General features: G+C 47.9%; 1 protein-coding gene across 1 annotated transcript; it reads right to left on the bottom strand.

The window, feature by feature from the left end:
- Positions 1 to 106: 106 nt before the first annotated feature.
- Positions 107 to 24,928, bottom strand: CD207 (CD207 molecule). Its single transcript, XM_045979242.1, has 7 exons — positions 24,857 to 24,928; positions 5,318 to 5,449; positions 5,109 to 5,225; positions 3,389 to 3,763; positions 2,648 to 2,799; positions 1,551 to 1,669; positions 107 to 1,169 (listed from the first exon to the last, which is right to left on the bottom strand). The coding sequence occupies exons 2-7, from the start codon at positions 5,391 to 5,393 to the stop codon at positions 1,019 to 1,021; spliced, it is 990 nt and encodes a 329-aa protein (XP_045835198.1). The 5' UTR covers positions 5,394 to 5,449; positions 24,857 to 24,928; the 3' UTR covers positions 107 to 1,018.
- Positions 24,929 to 26,792: the final 1,864 nt, after the last annotated feature.

Genomic DNA, 26,792 nt, shown 5'->3' with positions numbered 1-26,792 from the left:
TGACACTGCAGAGCTCACTCTCCTTTATTTCAATAAAAACCAGGGGTAAGTACTGCTTATATTTTGTGGCATTTCCAGGGCCGGGTCTTCTCTACCCCTTGTCATTTTTGAGCCCCCAGCTGCTCCGTGGGGCTACCCCAGAACTTCATGTCCAGCGGAGCAGACGGCCTTGCTGGCACTAGTACCTGCACATCCAGGAATAAAATATGCCCACAGTGGTGAAACACACTTTACCCGGCAGTGGTGCATTCCAATACAGTTTGCAGGTGAACGCTCTAGGGACAGAGGACCACTTCCTCTATATCTAAAGGGCAGGGAGGAAATGCAGCCCGGAGAGGATGTGCAGGAGGCGAGGCAGAGGGGCTGGGCGGAGCACTGCAGAGACAGAGCTGGAGCACGGAGTTTGCAGCATGAGGTGGAGCAGTAAGGAGCATGGATACTGATCCAGCTCTAAAGGAAACTTGTTTCCACATCAGCCCCTGACCGGAACCAGTTGCCCCCATCTCAGAGAAGAAGGGGCTCAAGTGAAAGGAAGTGTGGATGGCAGAAGGCAGTGGGGTCATGGCCTGGACAGGGTCACCAAGTGCAGAGCTCTTCCCACTGAGAAGAAGACGGCCCACTAGGAAGGCAACTGGGAATTCTGTGGGATGAACTGGAAAAGCCCTAAACATCGATATCAGAATTGTTTGGGTGGCTGAAGCAACTTGCATGTGATAAAATTGAGGCTTCTCTGAAGGGACAGGGAACCCCAAGGTCCTGATCACCTTACTGAGACAGCTGGAACTTCTAAATCCTCTCTGCCCTCCTCTCCCTTTCCAAGGTCTCCTTTCCATTCCAGCTGCCTCTATGGGGTCGGAGAATTCCCAGCCAAAGCAGATGAACTCCAGGATGCCCCTGAGACCATTTTGAAGCCAGAAAAGTGAAGGTGCAAAGTCACACTGGAATTGGAAGAAAGAGGGGCATGTTCTCAAGTTCGACAAGCACTGGAGCTCAGTGTGTGAGCTTGGAGCCAATCCTGTCATGGTCCTGATGTGATGTAGGGCCGTTTACAGATGAAAAAGAGCTTATTGTCACAGGAGGCATCGTTCCATGACTGAAGTGAGGACATCTTTATATTGGCACAGTGTTCATTGTTCCCATAATTGTTGGGCTCACCTGGAATCCAGAACCTACCAAAGGAAAAAACAAAGCAAAACTTTGTTTCCAATGAAGAAATGAGTGACTTCAACCCCAGCTATGACCCTGGGTGATCACCACGTTTTTGCACCCATGCCTGAGAGGAAGGGGATAGGGCCAAGCCAGCTCACGGCTCTCATGGCCCTACACAAACCCGCATAGCAAAGCCCGAGACTTAGAATAGGGGCCCTGCTGAGGCTGGTGGAAGGCCATGCTGCCAAACCCCAGAAGCCATGGAGAGGCCACAGATTTGTCCTCAGGCCCACAGGCAATGAGTGGAGGAGAACAGGGAAGAACCACAAACCCTGTAGTTACCCCATCCTTTATGCCCTGGCCCGGGAAAGTCAGGCCAGGAAGGAGGCTCTGGGGCTTACCGTGCACTCTGGACCTTGTCAAATGGAGTATTATCCACCCAGTACCAGTCCCCTTCACTCCCAGCTTTGGTCAGGCCAATCCAGTAGAAAAGTCCACCTGCCATCTTGTACAGAAACTCCTGTAGGGAAAGAGAAGGAGTGAGACACTGCCATGACTCGCAGCTAGAACGTCTGTCCCTCTGGGTGTCCTTCACCTGTCCTCCATGATAGCACACACTGACCTCTCTCAAGCTCCTTCCCTATCCAGAGTCCATCTTCCAAATTCTGATTCATCTTTGTCCCACAACTTACAGACTCAGGACTTAGGCCTTTTAGCCCCTCAGGAAGCAGATGCTGGAGCACAAGAAAAAAATTCAGCTGAACCCCAGAGCAGGGACCCCAGGAGAAGGGCCCAGATCATGACAACTAAACGTAGTAAGCACTTAACATGCATCTGCTCAGCTCTTCTCTGAAGCAGGGACTATTCTCATGTATGTTTCATGGATGAGCAGGCTGAGTTGATGAAGTTAAGTAACCTATCCAGGGCTCTAGGACTAGTTAGGGGCAGGGTTGGGGCTCTTCGCCTGACTCCAGAGCACACACCGTTACCTGCTCTAGCAGCCCACCTCCCAGTTGAAAGGGACTCATTCAGTATTCTGCTGACCAGATAGGAGACTTCCTGGGTTATGTTAATGTTATTAATGCCTTTGTTTTCTGGGTCCATGGAAAGATTGTACCTCCCAACCCTCTCTGAAGCTGGGACTAGATCTTCATTTGCTTTGGCCAATGAAATATGAGCAGAAGTGATATCTGTTATTTCCAGGTAGAAGCTTAAGGGCCAACATAGAATTTGCCACGTTCTCTCTCCCTGCTTCAGCAATTGTGGAAACACACGCTGAGATGAAGTCTCTTTTGGCATCAGTCCTTGAGTAACCACAGTGGGCAGAACCCCTTGCAGGCCTTTGCTGGACAGGCAGTGTAATGGAGAAGTCATCCTCCACTGTTAGGTCACCAATATTCGGGGACTTTTGTCACTGCACCATACTCGTGCCCATTCTGCCTGATACAGCTGTTAATACACCCCCTTCCGAAAGCCCATGAGAACAGCACTCACTCACCTGTTCACTATCCGAGGCCACTGAGGTCAGCTGTGAATCCCTGGACATACAGAACTGCTGGGCACTGTACCAGGTCTTCTGGACTTGAGAAAAGTAATAAAAGTTCTCCTTGAAGTACTTCCAGCCTTGAGAAATCATCTGCAGAATGTCATCTGGAGAACAAGGGTGAAAGATGAACACTGGGGTTCCTGTTTCCTTTGGGTGCTGCCTGCAGGTGGCTCTTGAGTGGGATCTCAGAGACCGCAGTGGGTAGGGCTGGGCTCTGGAGTCTGGGGGTTCTTGTGTAAGGGCTCAGGGACACTGTCCTACCTGCTGAAAGTCTGGCTGAGAGTGGTAGGGTGTCCGGACTCAGAGAGGAGAGAGTTAGAGACATTAATCAAGAATCTGTCTCTCCCGGAAGAGGGAAGCAATTCTCTGTTGACCATCACAAGGGGCTGAGCCCCCCAACTTTGGGGAAGGAACTCAACAGATAAATAGCTAGGTTTGGGCCGAGACAGAGACTCCCTAATGCCTTCTTATTCTGTGCCTTAGTGTGAGAGCCCATGCTGGTGCCTGGTCCCTTCTCTCTAGCCCCTAAGTCCACTAAGCCCACGGCCAAGCCCTTGCTTCTTAACTGTCCAACCACACCTGCCCGGTTCCTCTTCCCCTTCCTTCCGCACACACCAGCCTGACAGCCTCACCCCTGTGGCTGGCAAGGCCCCACGGGCCACTGGTCAGCTTGTTCTTTCCCGAGTCACTTACTTTGCCGTCCGAGCAACTTGCTGATGTCCTCCAAATGGCTCTGGAGTCCCTGTATCTTTGCATTTAAAGAGCTGGCTTTACCCAGATCTCTTTTAAGTGCTGGAATCTGGGCATTTAAGTCATTGACCTCCTCCCATCTTCTTGTTAGCATCTGGATCTGGGCAGCGGCATCCCTCACACCAGCTTCCAACTTCCCGATCTGAGAACGCACATGAGCCAGGCTGGCATTTACCATCCGGACCTGAAAGCTGGTTGCCTCCACGCCGCCTCTGTTCCTCTTAATCTCAGAACCCAGAGTGCTGATGTTGTCCACACTGCCTTTCAGCAACTGGGCCTTGGTCTTTACATCTGATATTGTGCGCATAAACCAGGGATCTGGATTTAAGAAAGTCAAGGGGTGAGCCGAGGGGATTCCCAGGGCCTGGGAGTGTTGTCAGGGTGAAAAAAGGAGGGGAAAGGAGGAGAGAGGCGCAAGCTCCCAAAGACCTGTTGCTCACCCTCCATTCATTTGTGACATATTCATTCAACACACATGCGATGGGCACCTAGCGCTGGCCAGGAACTCTTGCAGACACAGATAATGCAAAGACTTATAAAATACAGACCACTGGAGGACCACTGGAGGACCTCACAGGCAAGCTGAAGTGGGGATTAGCACCCAGTCCTAAATTTTCTCTGCGTGTTCAGGGCACAAAGGATGCCCTAGTTACCCCCTTGCTGCATCCCCAGGGGCTCCATCTCTTGCTTCCCAGCTCTCTCCTTTTGGCAACAGCTAGGGCAGCACCCATCCCACATCTGCCCACAGGCCCCTTGTGGCCAGGATGGGAGCCAACAATACAGAGACCTGAAAGTGACTTCCCCAGAGAATATGGGAAGAAGGAATTACGAAACCAATTCTCCCCTTCCCTCGTCCCATCCACCGTCACACTCTGCTCAGATCACAGGCTTGGGTGCCAGGTAGGAGACTGACAACAAACCAAGAGGAAACTCTGCTCAGAGGCTCCACGTCTGAGACCAAATATGTCCCAAAGCCTTGAAGGGAGAAGACAGATGTTCCCTCCCCCTGCTTTCTGGAGACCTGGTGGGAGGGAGAAGGCTCTGCTAGCGGAGAACAGGAGGGGCTGGACAAAGCAGAAGAGGAGGAAAGATAAGTCACACATCTGGTGAACAAGGAGGAAGTCTCCTTTGATGGGACCTCGGCAGGGATGGGAAGAAGAATGAAGAGAGCCTGAAGAGGTCCTGGTAAGGATGGTGAACCACGAGATCTGTCCGCCCACTGGCAGCTTCTCCAACTAGTCAGTTGGGGCTGAGGATACAGTTGGAAGTCCTTCTTTTGTGGGGTCAGGAAACATTCTGCTCACTACTAACAGCTGCCCACAAGGCTTCAAATAAAAGGGACACAGCTCCGGGGGTGGGGATGACATGGGATGAAGAAATGGGTGAATGTTTCCTGGGGACAAAAGAGCACATCCTTGAGCCCAAGCATGCAAGGGCTGATCCCAATCAGGAACATCTCCCCAGAATCGTGAAGGAGAGAGCAGCAGCTCATCTTCCTAGGGACAGGGACCCCGTGGCTGTACCTAGAAAGAGGAGAAAGGAGACAACTGGGAAAGCCAGAGGTGGGAGACACGATTGGACGGCAGGAAGGACAGGGTCTGGATGTTTAGGGAGCTGACAGTGGAGAAGAACCAAGCTGGGACGATAAAACCCGAGGACTTACAGAGAGCGGCCTGCAGCACGATGGAGGCCACGAGGCCCAGCATCAGGGTGATGACTGCAGCCCGGACCATGAGAGGCTTCCTCAGAACCAGGCACGAGTCCGTCTTGGGAGGAGGCTCTGTCAGAAGAAGAAGAGAACGTTTGTTGAAGGACCTGCCAACAGCAGAACACACCACAGCAAGCAGATTCTGAGCAGAGGCTGGTGCTTGCCTCGGGGCCAGAGGGAGATGTTCTGCTTATCCACGGTGAAGTGCGCATCCGGGACCTCACTCTCAGCAGCCTTCATCCCGCACGCTCACCCCTGCAGCACAGGTGCTTCCAGCCGGCTGGCTCCCCGAGGACCTTTTATCCAGAAAAAAAACAGGAAGTGAGTACCAGAGGAGGTGGTCTTATCATCCCAAAGTTCCCCATTCCTGGTTTAGACACCTTGTCTGGCCTCAGCCTCTCTGCAAAGTTCAGCTCTCAGGAAGAGGCCCTTTGTCTTCTCCCTGGGCCTGTTACACAGACATTTTAACTCTACTGTCCCAGCGCTACTCCAGTTCCCTTATAAGACCCCTTCCAACCCTTATCCATCCACACATGCATTCATACCATAAATACACATCGAGTGCCTCCTAGGTACCAGGCACTGTACAAGGACTGGGCCACAAAGATGACTAATTCATAGTCTATACTCCAGCAGCTCACAATCTGGTAGGAAAGACAGACCAGAGGAAATCAATTACAATAGAGTGTGATGGGCATATGCACCATTCAAGGAAGTACAGAGATGGAGTAATGGTACAAAGTTCCAGGGAGAAGGATTAGCATATTCAAAAGTAAGGGGGCATAAGACAGCATGGAGGGCCATTTGGTGGTGTTGGAATATAAAGGGTGTGACAGGAGTGGGAAGGGCATGGGGCTAGAGAGACAACTGGGGTCATAATAAGAAGCTTGAATTTTGACTCATGGATGACATGGAGCCAGTGAAGGCCTTCAGGCAGGAGAGAGACAAGGACAGGGCCACTGAAGAAGGTTCACTCTGATAGTGGTGAGGAACAACAAACAGGATGTGGGAAGCCTGGAAGCAAGGAGACCGATAGGGAGACCACTAGAATCATATACTTGCTGTTACTAAGGCATCCCGGATGACAGAGCATCGCTTTATAAAGTGGGGCTTGGAGATGCGACATGTAAATTGTGTCTTATACTTATATAAGACTGCCTTATATAAGTATAAGCCTTATACTTATATAAGAGTGCCTTCCTGCACCTGTGAGCTTCTCAAAGTGGGGAGCCTTAGCCGCATCAGGCCAGGAACTGTTCCTTCATATGTGGGAGAAGCTCAGGGCAGAGGAGCTGATGCGGGGCTCAGTGAGGGACTAAGTTCTCTCCTGGGAAGCTTCTCATGCTTTGAAGAATTCCGCCACAGCTGAGAAACCTGGCACATAACAGACTCTAAGCCAATATTACTTGGAAGAGAGGAAAGAGAAGACAAAAGGGTGAAGAGGAGAGAGGGAGAGAAGGAGAAAAGGAAGGGATGAGGTCCAGATTAGATGGATGGATGGTTGGCTGGCTGGCTGAACAGATAGGAGATCAGTGGATGGAAGAATTGGTGACTGATCATTTCTCAACCCTGAAACCTATAGTCTGTGGGTCAGGATCTGTCTTCTAGAAGCTACCGCTTCTTTCTAGCAGTTCCCATTCATTTCCATGGCAAAGACACAAGACAACTGTGATGCATGACACTTCTGGCCAGGGGACAAGGAAGTTGGCCCAGACTTAATGAATCTGAGCCAGTGGATCTGGATGACAGGGTGGTGTCAGGGACAAGGGCTGGAAATAAATGAGCAAGGCCAGGGAAACAGTCACCCACCCCTGCAGAGGCTTCTGCTGCTTTGATATCTGAGAGGATCCTACCTCCCTACTCAGCCCGCTATACTTACAGGCCCCTTGCGGCTCTCTCCAGGGGGACTGGGCCTCACACTGGAGCTGCCCCTCTCACGGGATGAGGACGGACGCCCAGATACAATCCTTTTCCCACATGGTGGGAAAGAAACTGGGCCACAGGGGTGGTGTCCCTTTCACCCTCTCTCATCTCTTCCCGACCCACTTTCTGTCTGTAGCTTCCAGGACTGCTACCTCTTCTAAACTCTGACATTGGCTCATCCCCCAAACTGAAGGCCTCACCCTAACTGACTGCCTGTCTCTGAACGCTTATGACTATACCCACTCTCTTCAGGCTGCTCATTTGGTTGCAGAACTTTGGTTCTACCAGCGTTCAGAAAGGGTTAGAATGTTCTGCTTCTGGGCTTTCATGGTTGGTACCCAGTCAAACTCCAGAGTCATCTCAGACCGCTCCTGGCTCCTAGCCCGACATCCACAATCTGTCATAGTCCAGGGCCTGGGGTAGAGAAGAAGCCAAGTTACTCAAGGCTCTGGTAGAAGGGGCTTTGGAGATCCTGGTCCCCTTCTAAGGCATGGGAGGGACAAAAGACACCACACAGTATTACCTAGAGTGTGTGGCCTCTTCCCTGTCAAAGAGCTGACTTTTCCCAGACCTCTGCTGGTTTATAGAATGAGGTGCTAATGAAATGCCTCTATGCCCTCTCACTGGTCCTAGAAGAGGATCCAGAGGCCTCACCAGGCTGGAGCCGACTGCATAAGAAGGCCTGGGCAGCATCTACTCTGAGTAATGGAAACGGGCGCCTCACATAGATATTCAGCTGATCCAGCATGAGGAAGCTAAGCAAGAAGCAACCCAAATCCCGGGCTGTGGGCCACTGGGGTTTTAGAGATGGTGGATGTAAAAGTCCCAGCCATGGGGAGTTTCATTTCCCACTTGGCAGGGAAGGAGTGAGTCACGAGCTCTTTTCCTATGGCCGTGCTCATCTGTCCGCAGGTACTGACTGAGCTCATCTCTCGTGCATCCTTCTGGGGGCCTTTCTGGCCCCTGAACTGAGAGCCTGGGAAGGAAAAAGAGAAGGAGGCAGGTGCCTCAACCATACTTTCCTGCCAGGAAAATGGGAGGTTCTCCTGGACACTCAGGCAAGCCCAGCTCTTCCAAACAGAGGAGGAACTTTAGGCCAGACTTAGAGTGACCAGAAATCACTGCTATGACAACAGGAAGGGAAGTTCATGGTCATCTCTCTGTTTTCCCACTCGCTGTGCCCCTGGGGCTCTAAGACCTTCTTTGGAGAACGGTGGTGGAAGGAAACAGTTTGGCCACTTTTCCCCTTCTCTTGTCAGGACTCTCTTTCTGCTTGGGGTGGACCATGGGCACAATCAGTGGGAGTGGAGAAGAGACGTAGGTTGCTTGAAATGGCCCAGCAGGACCAAGAGTCATCTCCAAGGAGAGGAATCCAGTTCCCTCCAGTCAAGGCACGGAGGAAACTAGAGTGGACAACACACTGGGAGAGGGGTGGAGAAAAGAAGGGGAGCACAGAGAGGGGAGAATGGCTATGATGTGAGAAAGAAGACACTGTGACAGCTGGTCAGGCTTGTTCACAGCATCAGAGGGGACCCTTGTGTATCATGGGATGCCAGGTTTGACCAGCAGACCCCAGATAATCAAAGGCTGCTAGGCTACCCTATGGGTATGTGCTATGGCAACAGGGGCAAGGGCAGAGAAACCAATAGGAAAGCGGTGCTAGGTGGGACCACTCATCCTTACATTCGTCTGGGACACCCACTGTGCACCAGGTGTGAGGAGAAAGACAGCCAGACCCTGCCCACAGAAATAGTGTTCCTCTTGTTGAAAACATGGGCATCTCCCAAGACTCCCAAGATTGAAAAGGACCAAGGACCCTGCAGGGGGCCTCTCAGGGCCTTCCTTGACCTTGGGAATAGGTTCCTCTCTTTTGGAACATTAGGTAGGGGCAGGTTTCTCTGGAACAATGACCAAAGGCCAGACATCAGTGAATACACCATTACGTCTGGTGACACCATGTGCAGGGTGGTGTGGATATGTCGAGTAGCCTGGCTCTGTGGAAGGATTACTGTGTTTCAGGCAGAGGAAGCTGCTCTGAACCATCCAAGCCAAAGAGTTCTTGTATAATCATCACTTTGTCCTTGAGCACAGGGATCCTGCTTGACAACTGGAGTCAGGTTTCCAATGCCCAGAGTGAGTGAAACCCAGCCACTGTCCAGTTCTGTCTTGATGCGACTTCCGTGACGCACGTGCTACGCAAATCTGTACCCAAACCCACAAAAAAGAACAGGACCTCCCAAAACCCCAAATCCCACAACAACATCTCCAATGTCATAACAGGGCTTTCTGTCCTCTGCAAACGAAACTAAGCCAATAAGTTTTATTTTTTAAAAAAAATTTTTAAAGATTTTATTATTTATTTATTTGACAGACAGAGATCACAAGTAGACAGAGAGGCAGGCAGAGAGAGATAGGGGGAAGCAGGCTCCCTGCTGAGCAGAGAGCCCGATGCCAGGCTCGATCCCAGGACCCTGAGATCATGACCTGAGCCGAAGGCAGAGGCTTTAACCCACTGAGCCACCCAGGTGCCCCTAAGCCAATAAGTTTTAAAATCCCAATACATACCTACACTCTAACAAATCATAATACCATTCACTTCATGCCCTGATGCTGTGTATGGTTCCCTCCAACTTTCTTCTTCAACTTTAGCAATAGGTTTCTCTTTCCAAATATTTCAATTTTGCTCCTTTGCAACAAGTGATGAGATAACAGCTCTCAGTCACCATTTTATGCTTTTAGGTTATTCTCCCAGCTTACCATGTACGAACTTCTTTCCCCAACTTAAGATCTCCAGCTGGCCCTTTAACTGGCTCAGTCTTCCTACCTGGAACCTTAACCTTCCTTTGCCTCTTGCTGCTCCCTAGAGATGTTCCTGTTTCCTACCGGCTGCGACTTTCATCCGGGTCCCTTAGGTTGGGTGTCTCCCATCCTGTCTCCAGGATGTTCCTCTACTGGGAACACAGGAATTCATGGTCTTGCCTTGCATCCAGTCACTCCAGCATCCATTTACCCACCCAGTGAAATTTATCAAGTACTCGCTGGGTGCCAGTCTCGATGCCTAGCTGTTGGGAATTCCACCTTGGACAAAACAGTCATGGTTCTGTCCTGCAGCAGAATGCAGTTCTCTCTGAATAATTCTTGGCATTCCACCTGTGTTCTTGCAAGGAAAATAAAGTGTATCCATGGTTAAGCCCAAAGCAAGAACCAAAAAACCTGCAGTTTTAAATGGTGTAAAATATGGCATTCTCCCAGACTACTCCTGTTTAAAACACAGTACAGGGAGTGGCACCTGAGTGTCTCAGTCAGTTGAGCATCTGACTCTTGCTCAGGTCGCGATCTCATGGGTCCTGGGATCGAGGCCCATGTCAGGCTCTGCGCTGAGTAGGGAGTCTATTTGAAGATTCTCTCCCTCCGCCCCTCCACTCCCATTCTCTCTCTCTCAAATAAACAATCTTTTTAAAAAACTCAAATCAAGTCAAAGACAGTACAGAAATATAGGTCCAGGGGCACCTGTGTGGCTCAATGGATTAAAGCCTCTGCCTTCGGCTCAGGTAATGATCCCAGGTTCCTGAGATTGAGCCCTGAATCGGGCTCTCTGCTCAGCAGGGAGCTTGCTTCCCTTCCTCTCTCTCTCTCTCTGCCTGCCTCTCTGCCTACTTCTGATCTCTGTCTGTCAAATAAATAAATAAAATATTTTTTAAAAAAGAAAGAAAGAAATGTAGGTCCATGCTTTTATTTCCCGCAAGTAAACTTTTCTCCTAATATATCTGACTTTCGACCACATGAGAACTATATGCTCACAGAGCCCCCTTCCCTGGGTGGGGTAGTAGAGCATCAGAGTTACGTGTCTAGGACCCAGCACAGGGGTGCTCAACGCCTGGAACACGATCGTATTAAAAAAAAAAAAAAAAAGCCAAGGCCACGCCCTCCAAATTCTGACTTATTTGGTGTGGGTTGGGGCTCAGGCATCAACATCTTTAATAACCCTTGAGTGAGTCCTACATTGCAGTCAAGGTTGAAAACCATCAATCTAGTGGGAAAACCTGAGTTCTGGCATGGGATCTTGGCTCTTCCATACAGTGCTGCATGGATGAGTTATTTAGGGGAGCGTATGTCACCTGCGTAAGTTCAAGAGAAGTGAAACAACTTTCTATGGAAACACCTTAGTGCTGCATAACAAGATTTGGTCTGTCTAGACGACTGGTGAATGAAAATGCCTGGCAGCACTTGTCCAGAGTTAATGATCTTGAACCGGAAAGGGAAAAAAGGAGAGAGCCATGTTGTGGCCAAAAAACCCAAACCTCAAGACTCTACAGCTTCATTGCTCTGGGCCTTGAAAACAGTAACCCACAGCCCCGACAGTCACTCACATAAAACACAAACATATTCGCAGAGAATCAAGAACATGCCCCAAACCTCTCACCAAAGGCATTCAGCAAAGTCACCTTCTGGGTGCCAGGCTGCACTGGGCGGTCAGCGATAAACACAGGAGCTTACAATAAATATAGCCCAAATAAGTATATCACGTGCTGTGTTAAGCGACATGCAGGAAAAGGACAAGGAACACTCAGAGCACGTGAAACGGAAGACCGAGTCAGAGCTGGCCTTGCAGAACGGCGGACTTGGGCCCTGAAGAGTCTGTTACAGTCCCAGCTAGCAGACAGTGCCATGAAACACTGGGAGGTGCTCAGCAGCATGTAGGATCTGCTTTAAAATAGGGATGTTTTGGGGCACCTGGGTGGCTCAGTTGGCTGAGCATCTGCCTTTGGCTCAGGTCATGATCCTAGAGTCCTGGGCTTGAGCCCCGCGTCGGGCTCCCTGCTCCGTGGAGAACCTGCTTCTCCCTCTTCCTGCTACTCCTCCTGCTTGTGTTCCCTCTGTCTCTCTCACTCTTGCTCTACCTCAAATAAATAAAAAAAATCTTTAAAATAAAATAAAATAGGGCTATTTCAGGGCACCTGGGTAGCTCAGTTATTAAGAGTCTGCCTTTGGCTCAGGTCATGATCCCAGGGTCCTATTGAGCCCCACATCGGGCTCCCTGCTTGGCGGGAAGCCTGCTTCTCCCTCTCCCACTCCCCCTGCTTGTGTTCCCTCTCTCACAGTCTCTCTATCTCTCTGTCAAATAAATAAATAAAATCTTTAAAAAATAATAATAAAATAGGGCTGTTTCTTCCCCCAAAGTACATGGATCTATAGTATTTATACTAAGGAGTATAATTATGTAGTATCTCTCATGTTGACATAAAATGACCCATCCTTAATGGTCTTACTTCATTTCTGAAAGTCTAGATCTGCTGACTGGGGGTACCCAGAGGGAGATATTTCTACCAGAGAACACAACAATGGTTCCCCTGACTTAGGAGCTGGGACTGCTATCAGGCTATTTCAAACACCTCATGCCACTGGAAAAACAGGTTTAAGAAAAAAGATCATAGGTTTGGCAATGTCTCAGACTTGGTTTTCCAAAAGCAGACACTGAGATGGCATTTGGTGTATAGGATTTTCTATGAAGGAGCAACATCTGCAGAAGGGAATTGGCGAAGACAAAATTAGGCAGAGAGAGAAGCAAAACTGTGGAACTTCGGTACAGGACCAACAAACCCGAGTCAGCCCCATGAGGAGCTCCAGAGCATCAATGACTCACCAGACTTGTCCCATGTTAGACTAAAATGTCTCTACCTGATGAACCCTGTCTTAATCATTCGTTGAGTGTAGGCCACCCACGGAAGGACAGCCCTGAAGGAGCTGAGAGCTGGAGACCATCTGCTCACAGCCCCAACAACCAGTTCAGGCAACAAGCTCTTCTTTGAAGGGGGATCTGGGAAATATATCTCCATGTCTACCATGTAGGATGGTTGGTTTGACAGTCAAGGGAAGAAGGTTCGCTGACACACAAATGGGATGTGGTAGGTATCCTCTAAGATGGTCCCCAATGATCTCTGCCTCCTGGTAGTCATGCCCTGGGGATCTTGAAAGAATGACCCTCCCCCACCCATCATGTCTTCAGATGAGACCACAGTCGCTGTTGCCCAACAGCCTGAACGTAATCTCATGAGAGACACTGAGGGAGAGGTGCTCAGTTAAGCCACACCTAGATTCCTAGCCCACATACACTGAGGTAATGAGTATCTGTTGTTAGAACCACTGAGTTTGGGGGTAATTTGTTAGTCAGCCGTAGATGACTAATATAGAAGGCAGGGAGGATTTTTGACTGGAACTCAAGCAATAGATACCCTGGGGCATCTTCTAGGTCAACCTGTCAAGTTTGGCATCCTTAACAAACGGGCTGACCAACAGGGTAGTAAGACAGCTCAGAAACAAAGGTCAGACTCATCCCACCAAGTCAAGAACACAGGCAGTTGACATGCTGACTGAAGGGCAAAGGGAGACAGAATAAATGGTTGTGGAGGGTGGTCACGTGGCCTCGTGAACTTAGCAGAAACAAAGTCTAAAGCCACTATACCTGTATTTCCTTCTTGCTGTGTCATGTACCTTTTTTTATTTAATTTCATTTTTCTTTCTTTTTCCTCTCACTTATCATTGGATACCCAGATCGGGTCATGACAGAACTAAAGAGGACGACACATCACTCGGAGATGCTGGACTTGGAGCTGGCTGCGGTAACTCGGAAGACAGCGGGCTGTCTGCTCTTGGAAAGAAGATGGGTCTGGACAGCTTACAGCTGCACTAGGTCAGGCAAGAGCAGCTTGGGGAAGTGCCAGGATGAGGGAGAGTGTGTATACGGGTACTGGGCTGTAGAGATACTTGTCTCTTTGTCCAGGATGGCAGTACCCTTCTTAATAATGAAAAATCTCAAAATCAGTGGTAGAAAGGACCACAACTCTGAGTCAGAAGACAAAAAGGATTGGACATTTCTTCTTCCAAGCTCCCTCATATACTACTCAGGCACAAGCAATCAGATGTCACCATCTGCATGACCGAGACAATAATGCACTACCACAGAGATACCCGAGTCTTCAAGGGAAGTCTTGAAGGGAGTCTTCTCTGATGTCCTCCTTTCCTTGGTCCTGACCCATTTTCCAAGCCTTCACACTGAGTCTGAGAACAAGTGGTTACCTTCTCAATAAATTTCTTATATGCTTAAACTCTGCAGACGCAGGCTTGTTATTTCGATCAAGAACCCTAACTGATACACCCACGGGCAGATCTCCTTCCTGTTAGGATTGATCCAGTTTTCCCTGCTGTGTGTTAAATGGAACACTAGTCCAAAAGTAGGCTCAAAATGGGTTCAGAGGTTAAATAAGTTTGGTAAACAGTCCATGCTGTATGCCTTTCTTGGAGAGTCATGGTAGCTGCAAACATATTAAAGGTTCTGAGAAGTCCTGTATTAAGAAAATCTGTTAAACATTGTTTATCACAGGGTTTCCATTGCCATTTTTCTTCTACACTTAATTGATGACACTTCTCACTCTGAGAAACACTGTCCTGAAGCCAAAAAAAGGAAGATTCAGAGACAGACTGCAGTTCCCTCCAATTTCTAAGTTTCAGTTTGTTTGCTCTATGAGGTCTTGCCACTTCCCCAGCTGAATCACACAGAGTCATCACCCCCTTCCAAAGAGGCTACCCATAGAATATCAGCCCCAATCTGTTGAATAATATGTACCTTCCCTCCTTAATTTCACATACTTTTCTTTGACATTAATGATTTTCTTCTTAGGCCTGTTAAAGGCCTCTCTATGTGGCTTTATTAACCTTAGAATGACTAATAATTGCTTTACCAAATCTGAAAACACAGCAGATCCCCCTTGTTAACCATTTTTGAAAAAAAATTTTCTTAGCCATTCTTGTTCTTTCCAATTACCTTTCGGTGAGTTACAAAAACAAAGTCCAATGCAATTTTATGCAAAGGTTAATTTTAGTAAATTTAGTAATTTTAGTAAAGCTGTAAAATAATTTAGGAAGACCTGACAACCTCAAAATAGCCTTCACATCTAGAGCCGTATGGTTTCTGCTTCTGTTATATCTGTCAGCCCACATTTTTGAGTTTCCTTCAGGCAGGTCCCAGCCTTTTTCTTTTCAAGGGAAGAAGACAAGGCTGTTATTATTTGTAGATGAAATGATGTTTTCGCTAAGAATCTGAAAGAACCATCTGGAAGAGTAACTTGAATTGATAAGAGAGTTCAATGATCATACAGACAAAACAATCTACACGAATAACTTTCCTGGGTACACAAAACAACCCATTAAAACTACGAATATATAGAGATATAGGGGGGATCCCATATATATTTAGGAGCAGAATTAACAGGACCTGGTCGTGGGTTTGGTGTCATCTGTGGGTCCTCTTCTGCCCCACGGACACTCTCCAGAAAGAACCATATTGGATTATTCAATCTCATTTCAATTTTAGAGTCCAAATTTTATGTCTAAAGACACTTTTCAAAATTTTTGGCCTTCCTAGCTTCAGCCCTGCTGATGAGGTCTTTGCTACATTTCCTCATCTCGTTCTTTTCATTCCAGTCAGGCAGAAGTGGTTTGGTTAGCAGGTCAGCTCCCACCCCACAATTTTTCTCAGAAATCTGCCTGTAAGCTTCTCTGTGATTATTTCCCTCTCGCTCTTGCCTGATTGTCTGATGAAGCAGGAGGCGATGATCTGCTGGAGTTGCCCTGGGAAGCTGAAAAGGAGAGTGCAGATTTGGAATAGCAGTAGAGGAAAATGTAAGAGGAAGCTCCCTGGGGATGAGGAAATGGACAGACAGCCCTGAGACGACATATTCATACAGTGGCCTTGTACATTTCAAAGGCTCTCAGATCCTTTGAAAAAGGAATCTACCATGCATGGAGGTTGGCAAGGGAAATACCAAAGTTCCTTTTCTGGACTAATTCAAAATCTCGTAAGTTATACCTTCAGGAAAAAATATATCAATGTAAATATTGTTATCAGGACACTGACATGTTGAGTGACAAGCAATCAGAATTACAGGCTTTCAAGAATTAAAGGTTACATCCATAGCACTTAACAACCTCCGAACTCCAGGCATCCTAAAAGATTCCTTTGTTATATGAAAACAGAACAGGATTATACCTGTTCAACAAGTCTTCTCACTGGCAAGGAGAGTACAATTGGTATTCTTTGTAGATTTTCTCAATACACCTGTTCATCAGAACTCACTTTAAATAGGTCTGTTTCAGGGCACCAGGTGGCTCAGTGGGTTAAAGCCTCGGCCTTTGGCTCAGGTCACGATCCCAGGGTCCTGGGATCGAGTCCCATCCTGGGATTGAGCCCCGTCCTGGGATCGAGCCCCACATCGGGCTCTCTGTTCAGCAGGGAGCCTGCTTCCCTTCTTCTCTCTCTTCCTGCCTCTCTGTCTGTCAAATAAATAAATAAAAATCTCTAATAAATAAATAAATAAATAAATAGGTCTGTTTCCCTACAGTTACATGGGAGGGAATACTTTCTGTTATAGTTTCTAAGATCTTTTTCACCAGCGAGCACGCTCAAGGGTAAACCTACTCTCAAGATTAAGTCCTTTAGTCCAGGAGGGAAGTCCTGGGAAACTTTAATATGGGGGATGGGGGGAGATTGAAGAGAATTTTAAACAAATGAAATATGCAGTAGTATGCTCAAAGACGTTTAACAACTGGCTCTCTAGATCTAGAGGAGAAACCCAGATTTGTAATATTTGCCAATTGTCATTGTGTAAATATTTCCACCATGGCCACTAAGTAACCAACACGATGTCACTGAAAGCAGAGTCGAGAAAAGATGCATATGATAGGCTCTTCACAGCCTGTAAGGACTAATTCTAGCACACCACCAAGAGACAAGACTGTGCCCCAGTCTATCCAGTTATGTGGTTTTTCTCCAACCTTGCACTCCAGGAAGGAGAGGAGGAAATGCGGCTGTAGGTTGGTGACAGAAGGACAGGGGTACTGTTAAATGCTATCAGGGAGACCCAGAGAGGGGAAAAGATTCAAAGACCCAGCATAAAATAGAAGGAATGAGCACCCAGCCCTCTTGGGGGTCCTCCATTCTGAGCATTTATTTGTCCATTTCCACCAACAATGTGCTATTGCTTGCTTTAAGTTCTATCTGTAAATTCCAGAAGGAACTGTTCCTCTTCCCTGGCCACAGGAGGCCTGGATGTCCCCCACGACCACAACTCCCTGATGAGGGCACAGCTCCCTTTCCTGGCTGTGGCCTCTAATTACCTTCTTGAGAGTGTGTGACTTGACAAGGGAATCCCCTGGTTTCTGGGTACTTTCCCTGAAGTGAGAACCATGCCCAGTGGTTAGCCACTGCAGAAATGGGGGGGGGGGGGGAGGCTATCTGTCTACAAAGAACAAAAACCCTTTTCATGGATATAGTAAATCCAGGTATGGGAAGAAATGAGATGCATAATGGGATTAGGCAGTCCCTTGCTTCAAAGGATTCTCATTACCCTGGAAAGAAAATTAAATATCTATCATCTTCAACAAAACACTTCAGGATCTGGCATCTTTCTACCGCCATGTTCCCATCTCTCACCACTCCTTCTCACTGACTTTCTTCACATTTGGAAATATTCCAAGCTTGTTGCTTCCCCAGGTCCTTTGCACTTGCATGTATGTATGTATATATATGTATGTACATATACATACTTTCTCTTGCTGAATCATTTGAAAGTGAATTGCAGCATGGTGGCATTATTTGATATTTCTGCATTTATTCTAAAAACAAGGACATTCTCCTCCATAATCATAATACCATTGCCACACTCAAGGAATTTAATGTGGCTGCAATATCTAAGCTATATATAAATGTCTGAAAAATGAGTCCCTTATACTTGAGGGTGGGGAGAAGTTGCTGACTCTAGGATCCAACTGAAGTTTGTGCATTGTCATGGTCCTGGAGTTTCCTATAACGTGGACCAGGCTCACTGCCTCATCCTTGCACGTGCACATGCGTGCATGCGCGCGTGCGCACACACACACATCTCTTTTTATCATTCACGACACTGACACTTGGGAGAGACCAGGGCAGTTGCTTGTAGAATGTTCCCAGTTCTGGCTTTGCCTAATTGCTTCTTCCTGATTACATTCAACTTACGATTTTCTTTTCAAAACACTGTGCAACTCGACAGCTCCTCACAGGTAGGGTGCTGAGTGGTGACTGAGCTGGGGACCCAGCAGGTGTGTACCAGCTGTGGCTGAGCCTGGCCTCCAGGTGTCCCCTGGGATCCACCATCCTGATGCTGCTCAGGTCTTGAGTCCTTCTAAGCTGGAATGGTAGTGAGGAATTTTTCAGCTAAGGGCCATGGAGCCAAGGGTTTGTTGTTTTCTGACAGCAATATCTGAACCCTTGGGGCAAACATGTATTAATGCAGGACATAGAAACCAAGAAGTGGGACACCTGTCTGGGCTGGTTGGGAGAGCGTACAACTCTTGATCTTGGGATCATAGATTTGAGCCTCACATGGGCATAGAGAGCTTACTTTAGAAGAAAAAAGAAGAAGAAGGAGGAGGAGGAGAAGGAGAAGGAGAAGAAACAACAAACAAACCAGGAAGCAACTGTATCCAGAAGGCTGTGTCACAGGGATCTCTGACCAAGACTAAGAAGATGCCCCACAAAGCAGAAAGACTGTTTCCTGCCAGGACTGGCACTCAGTGTGTAACCTGGAACCACAGAAACAGACATGTCACACACCTGGGACACCAACCATACCCACCTAGTGTGGGGAAGGATGATATCTTTACTATGTAAACCCTGAGAGCAGAGGCTGGACCTCAATCTCCCGAGATGCCCTGAGACTCCGCTAGTGGTGTCTTAAAAGCCATCCAGGAACTTGGGTTGAGCTAGTTCACAAGTAAAGTGATTGAATGAAGACTTCTACTTCTGGCCAAGAAGGAATAACAGGGGAAGAAGAAACAACATTCAAGAAACCATGATCTTTAAGACACTGGACATCATCAGGATGCCTGGGTGGCTCAGTCAGTTAAGCATCTGCCTTCAGCTCAGGTCATGATCCCGGGGTCCTGGGATCAAGCTCTGCATTGAGCTTCCTGCTCTGTGGGGAGCCTGCTTCTCCCTCTCCCTGCTTGTGCGCTTGCACACTCTCTCTTTCTCTCCCTCGCCGATAGAGAAATAAAATCTTTAAAAAAAAAAGAAAGAAAGAAAGAAACTGGACAATAGGCAATGAAAGACGGGATCCCTGAGATGTAGGAAACAAGTGAGGGGAGCCCTACAGTTGCCCCGGCTGTATCTTGAGAGCTTCCACAGTGTACGGGAAAGAACAGGCAGAGCCCAGCATACTCCCTGAGTTGACGGGACAGAACTGAGAGTCCAAGAAGACGGAGGCCACTACAGAGCACAGCACAGAACTCCCAAGAGGAGAGAGCTGCACAGATGCTCAACTCCAGAGAGCTGCAGAGGTTCTCCTCGAGTGTCCGGGAGAGTACTGGCCACGCGTCTGGTCATTAAACAAAGATCTGTAGAGCTCACACCTCATTAACCAATATGTTGGACACTACATCAAGTACTAGTGAGTACTATATGTTGGATAACTGAACATAATACTAAAAAATTCAGCAGGAAGAGTGTGGAATCCCATTCCCTACTGTCCTGCCTCTGTCGCTCCTTATCACAATTACACCATGCTTTCTCCATCAGTGGCCCATAGATGGCGCCATTACCTTTGCCTGGACACAGAATTACTCAAGGCTACCACTTAGAATACCGTTTTTTTTTTTTTTTAAGATTTTATTTATTTATTTGACAGAGAGAAATCATAAGAGAGGCAGGCAGAGAGAGAGGAGGAAGCAGGCTCCCTGCTGAGCAGAGAGCCCGATGCGGGACTCGATCCCAGGACCCTGAGACCACGACCCGAGCCGAAGGCAGCGGCTTAACCCACTGAGCCACCCAGGTGGTGGGTAATAGGGAGGGCACGTTTTGCATGGAGCACTGGGTGTTGTGCAAAAACAATGAATACTGTTACGCTGAAAAAATAAATAAAATGGAAAAAAAATACCGTTTTTACAATGTGTGTGAATCTGGTCCTCCTTAAAATTCTGTAGGATGGCATGATAGTTATAATGGAATCCTGGCCTTCCAGGAATTCCAGACCCCCTTAATAAATGTAGCAAGCAATACTTGTAATCCCGTCCCTATCCCTCATTCCCAGGCCAGGACCCATGAGGCTTCTGTAAATGCATAAAGTAGGGGGATTCTTTGAACAGAGAGAGACAGGTGATGGCTTTATGGAATGGCCTTATCCCCAAACAGCAGACATGGACAATCAGTCTTGGCCTTCAGAAACCAGCCAGAGTGGAGGTGGCCTCTCTCCCATCAGCTGTGACTGTTCAATACAGAAAGCCCTGATGGGATCAGTCCCAAGAGTCTAGAACATTTACAAATGCCAGGTCCCTGCTGGGAGGAGAGCCCTGCAAACAGGGAGACAGGCAGCAGGGGGACTCCATGTTTGCCTGCTCCGCCAAAGCTGTTCTTGCCAAGGGCAAGAAGACCTCCACCAAAAAAGAAAGGCACCTGGACAGCAAGTGCCTCCTGATATGATGCAAGTACCACTCATGAGGTTCTAGTGTCCAAAACTGGAAAAAAAAAAAAAAAGAAAAATCAAACCTGAATCTGATAAGTCCTCCAAATCAAACTGCCAGAGAACAGAGCAACATGGTTAAAGACACCAGAGGGGTCAGCAAAAGCCAGCATGAAAAATTCAAAGGATTTATTGCCTAGTTTTTACATGTGTTTGCATGCACACACAAAGTTGAACAGTTACAGATTTTAAAAGCCTAAAAGAGGGGCATCTGAATGGCTCAGTCATTAAGCATCTGCCTTCAGCTCAGGTCATGATCCCAGGATCCTGGGATGGAGTGCCTCGCCTTGGGCTCCCTGCTCAGCGGGAAGCCTGCTTCTCCCTCTCCCTCTGTCCCTGCTTGTTTTCCCTCTCTCACTCTCTCTCTCTCTCTCTCTCTCTCTCTGTCAAATAAATAAATAAATAAATACCCAAAAGAGTGTGTCAGACGGACACAATGTATATGGGTTTTTCTTTTTGGGGGGGATACTGACTGAAATAAGCTACTTTTAAAAAGACACATGAGATAATATAGAAAATATAGACAATGACTAGATATTTGGCATTGTAAGAATTAGTACTAATTTATAGCTATCATTATTGCATTATTGTGGTTATTCTAAAGAGTTCTTACTTCCTTTTTTTTTTTGAGAGTTCTTACTTCTTAGAAAGACATACTGGAGTTTTTGTAGCCAAATGATACAATATGTGGGATTCGCTTTAAGACAATTTGAGGGAGAACAATAGGGGTGGAGATCAAATAAGATCAGTCAGTTGTTGAAGCTGGATAATTGGTATATGGCAGTCATTATACCAGTCTCTCTACTTACATATTTGCTTAATACATAATAAAATACATAATAAATAATAAATACATAATAAAAGGCTAAAGAGAGAGAGAATTTCTTAGCAAAGTGCCCCAGGCAGCCACAGTCAACCAATCAGAGTCGAGATGATGGAGCAGACTTCTCTGCTCAGCTCTGGGCCAGGGCATGGTAATCCTGGCAAAGAGGCTGTAAATCAGGAAAGAACCCAGCGGTCTTAAAGGTGAGTCTGTTCTGATAGGGTCAGAAATCTGATCCTTAGAACCTGGCTATTTTTACAGAATGCTTGCTTACTTGCTTTCCTTCTTTGTGCGTGTGTGTGTGTGTCTTTTTGTTGTTATTACTTTTCTCCCTCAATCTTTGGTAAAATTCTTTTATGAAAATTCCAACTTCCTTCAGAGATAATCAGAGGGACCAGGGGAAGTTGGGTTCGATTACTAAATGCTGAGACCTGCATTCTCATACCCAGCCCTCTTCTCCCACTGGCTCCCAACCTGCTAGCAACTTCGCCTTTCCCTCCTAGCAGGGAACTGGGAGAAACTTCTCTGGGGCATCTGACCAGTCCAGGAGACATATTTTCAAGGCAATGAAATGGATAGAGGCCTGGGAGGAGCTCGAGACTTCCAACTGACCATCCCCATAAGGACCAGATTTATAGGGCATATAACAGGGTTTGAAGTCAAACAATTGTTTGCCTATGTGCAGTTTGGAGCAAGCTGCATTTCCATGTTATCATGTTTTTATATTTTTAAGGAGCCTGGGCTATGTGTGTTTGCCTCCTCTCCCAGATTCCATGAGGCGTGGGGGGCAGGGGACAGCCCAGCCTGGAGCAGGAGGGGATGTGAGGCATGATTGTAGCTCTTGGCATCCAGAACAGAAGGGCCAGTTTTGACCTGGAGGCCACATAATATATTTTAAAAACTGGGTTTTCAAGGTTATTCATACAGCATGAGACTCACAAATAACCTTCCTTAGCCTCTCAATAAGTACCCGATTTGATGTAACTTTGCCTTGTTCTCATTTATTGCCTACTATCACCTTCATCTAAGTGTAGCTTCCTTTTCTCTTCTGTTTCTGTTAGGTTTCTATAATAACGAAGTTTTCTTTCCTTGTCGAAACCAAAACACAGCTCTTGTGAATCTTTTGCTCAGAATACCTCTTCCGCACATTTAATTTTCTCTCTATGACTTCTGTTATCTGGACTCTGGCATTTGTACTTCTACTGCCATACCTCTTAACTTTAATTCAAAATTTCCTAATTATTTATGCTCCACTGCTGCCTTCTGTAAGACATCTGATCTTGCAATATTAACTGTGCCCATTCTATTATTTATCCCATCTGTTGTGTTCTTTATTTCAACTATTGTATTGCTCACATTTAATATTTCCTCTCACTTCTTTTTATGATTTCTTATTCTTATATTATTAATATCTTCCCTGCTTTCTTAAGTGTATTTATTGAGGTTATTTTAAATTATTGGTCCATCTGTTCTAATACTTCAAAAGATACATATTATCTCCTTTGTTACTTTCTTTTGAGAAACTTGTTTTCCACAGGTATCTAGCTTTTTTGGCTTGTGAGGTCATATTCCCCACAAAATCCAACCACTCTGTCTGATAGTGAGTTCAGGGAAAGAACTGAAGTTCAAACTCCTGTCCTTGTCAGCCATGTGAGCATAAACAGAAGGGAGAAGATGAGCCTAAGATGAGCACCAGAACCACAGGTAATCACAGCTGTGTGCTCTTACGTCACTTTTCTACTTCAGATCCCATAGAATGGGTGGTCTCTTGGGTTGTGATCCCCTAGCCCTGGGAGTGCAGAAGAGGAAAAGTAGAGAATAAATGCAGGAGGCCAGTCAGTTCCCAGTGACTTTCTCAGTTACCCCAACAAGACCTGTTCTCTGTCCAAATAGTACCCCAATGACACCTAACCAAGCTTGATGGGTCATTTTCACAGAGGGAGGGAGGACATGATGTCTTCCCGAAAGCAATAGAGTAGGGAACAGGCCAAATCAAAATTAAAATAATATTCTGCCCCAAATTAAACACACTTTCGCCTCTTTGCGGCTTTTTAAGTTAATAAATATCTCAAATACACACAGACACACATACACACACAGTGTCCTATCATCAGATTCCAGGGTCCTCTCCCAGCCTGTGACCCTAATGTCTAGGTGGCTACAACACTGTCCATGTTGAAATCCTCCCCATTTTCACAACCCACCAAAAAATGCCACTTCCTTCATTGAGCCTTCTCTGAACACCATGGCAAGAAGATCCTTTCCCCTCTGAACTCAGCCCACATTGGCAACAACCTTTATGGGTCTTGATCACTTTCTACCACACAATTTCATTATTTGTATATCTATCACATCTCCTCTGCTCATTCATTTGGCCTCGAGGAATGCTACTTTGCTGAACCGGGCCCAGGATTCAAAACACCACAAATTCCCAGTGGCATCCTCCAGGCTCACTTTAGATGATTCTCGCGCACACAAGCCACATATTTGCCCTTCTGAATGGCCCCCAGACACTGTCCTGAACACGCGTCCACCATATCCAGGGCAGTGACCTGAGGAGCACCAGGATCTCACATGCTGACAGGTCAGTGAATTAATGGCCACAGACCATTTCCTTCAATTTTACATACACGACAAAACGGAGCCACAGAAACCACCAGTCCAAAGTGACCAAATTTAGAGATGACAGCCACAGCCTCTGACTCTCTTCTGTGATTGTTTTCCTGGAGAACAGTACTCAGTCAGGGAAGGCCCTCTCACAGGACAGAAGAGCGGGCTAGAAAAAGCCTGTCCTCCTGATCTTTCAGAGGACCCAACTTCCCCAACATTTTCGGTATTTTTGTTGTCATATTTTACCTGTTCAGCTAAGGACAGCGGTGGTCCTCTTGTTAAGTTGGCAAACATAGTTAAGAACTATTGCGCCGGGGCACTTGGGTGGCTCAGTGGGTTAAAGCCTCCGCCTTCAGCTCAGGTCATGATCCCAGGGTCCTGGAATCGAGCCCCACATTGGACTTTCTGCTCCGCGGGGAGCCTGCTTCCCCTCTCTCTCTCTCTGCCTGCCTCTCTGCCTACTTGTGATCTCTATCTGTCAAATAAATAAATAAAATCTTTAAAAAAAAAACAAAAACTGTTGCCCCATGGTCTTGAAGGATCTACTCTCCAGCAACCTGCCCAAGATGTGTGACAGGAAGCTCAGGAAAGAGCCAGGTGAGGCCTGGAACAAAGCAGATACAAATGCACACATCAGAACTGTCCCCCTCCATCTGTCTTTGTAGGGCCCTTCTGCACAAGAAAGTTCCACCTGGTGGGCTCTTACAGAGTCTTGTTCAGTGTTACAGTGCTTGTTCAGGTGTAACCTTATGGTGACCCCTGACCCTCCTGGTACCAGGCTTGTTCTTTATACTCACAGTTATTCTCATATCTTCAGTCTGTGTTATTTGCTCCTGTATCTGTTTCCTCTACCAGACACTGAAAATGACGACACTGAAGAGAGGAGGATGGTGATGTCAGGCCACAGGGCGGCCTGGGGTGGGGGTTATCATTGTTCACTACCACAAGGTGGGTGTTTTCATCATCCTGGTACCCTCAGAACTCAGGAAGGACTTCAGAAACCAGTACAGGATGCCCTTTGGCCCCGCGGCCACAGCTCTCTGGGCTCCGGGTGGTAAGGGGGCTCTAGGTCCCGCCCCCTTGCCACCCCCTGCCGAGGGACCGCGGTTTAGGGAGAGCGGACTCCAGCACCTGGCGCAGACAGGTAAACCAGAGAAATGAGACCCGCTCCTGGCCTCTGTTCCAGACGTTCCCGCCGACTTCACCGGGTTCTGCATCCCGCTCGCGGAGGCGGGGAGAACCAGGAGGGCCGGCGCCCTCGCCCAGCGCGCATGCGCAGGGTCGTGGACGCGGGGCGAAACCCCCTCGTCTCTTAAGCTCGTAACCAGCAGGGGGCGACACGAGGACGCCTCCCTGCCTGTGGCGGGGAGCTAAAAACATCGTGGCTGGAGGGTGGGCTGGCACCTCACTGGGGACGACGAGGAAGAGAATAGAAGCGCCCAGCTTCTCCGGGTAAAATTAGCGGAAGGATAGGACGTGGCAGTAGAGGGCATGCTGGCGCGACCCCCGCCGTCCCCGCCACCCCGGACGGAGCGCTTACATGCTGCCCCCCACCTTCAGCGTAGTGTGGCAAGGGTTCGAGAGGTGCAGTGGCTGAGGAAACAGGCTTCGGCCTGAGACTGAAAGAGTTTCAGCCTCGCCGTTTACTCTGTGATTTTAGGCACCTTATCTAGCCTGAGCCCCGGCTTTCCTACCTATTAAATGGGGATAGTAGACCCCACTTCACTGGGTCATTATGGAGCTCGCAAGCACACAAGTAAGTGCATAATAAATGTTAACCCTTATCAGCGCTTTTCTCCGTACAACATTGTTGCCTGTCTGTGCATCTCTGTCCTCCCCCAGGAACCCCCACCCCGACCCACCACAGGCGCTGACTCGGTGAGCTCCCCTGGGTACATAGTGTGGGTCAGTCAACTTGGTATTACCATGCACAGCACCAGCCCTGGTGAAAAATAAATAAATAACTGCTCAGGGAGCCAGGGAGGAGGAGCCAAGGTGCTGAGTTGGGATGAGATCCCAAAGGGTCCACACGAGGTCCTATAGAGCCCCTGCTCAGACCTCAGTCCAAATCATTTGCTCAGATTCACAGACTGCAGCCCGGTGGAACCCAAGGGCTTTGCTCTGTCCCAGGGGCCTAACCTCTCTGCTGTGTGGAAGGCTGGGCTGCTCCCTCCCTGAACCCCCCTGGTCCACCTAGCCCTCAGTGGGTGTTTAGTCCTCCCCAGAGTGTTTTGTCTGGGTCTCCACCCACCTCTGTGTCTCTGACTCTGCCTGACTCTTATCTGTGCTTGTGTCTATCACTGAGGCTGTAGATCGGAAAAGAAGAGGAGGGAACACCACCTCTTTCTAGCTCCTGCCTGAAGTTGGTATATATGATTAGCCCTACCCAACTCTCTCCCCAAAACACAGCTGGAATCTCAGCCCTTACCTCAACCTGCAGCCTGTGAAAATTCTACTCTTCTGTTCACTGCACAGCCCCACTTAGGCTCAGCCCAAAGGGACATGGAGTAGGATCTCCCTAGAGGGGCTGCAGAGCCCTGAGGGACTGCTGGCCAGGAAAACGTGTCCTATTCAGAAAGAGATAGCTGGTGAGAGAAAGGTCCTGGGGACCCTCCACTGGACAGTTTCCTTAGTGAGCCTGAGGCCAGGGAGCCCTGGGCACTGTCTTCTCCCTTGTGGCTCAAAGGCAGGTCCACCTCTAACCCACGCAGCACCCTTGTGAAAATTAGCTCA

The sequence above is a fragment of the Meles meles genome, chromosome 15 (genome assembly GCF_922984935.1).
Source record: "Meles meles chromosome 15, mMelMel3.1 paternal haplotype, whole genome shotgun sequence".
Taxonomy (NCBI): domain Eukaryota; kingdom Metazoa; phylum Chordata; class Mammalia; order Carnivora; family Mustelidae; genus Meles; species Meles meles.
Note: the sequence above shows the minus strand (reverse complement) of the source record. Positions and strands in the feature narration are given on the sequence as shown.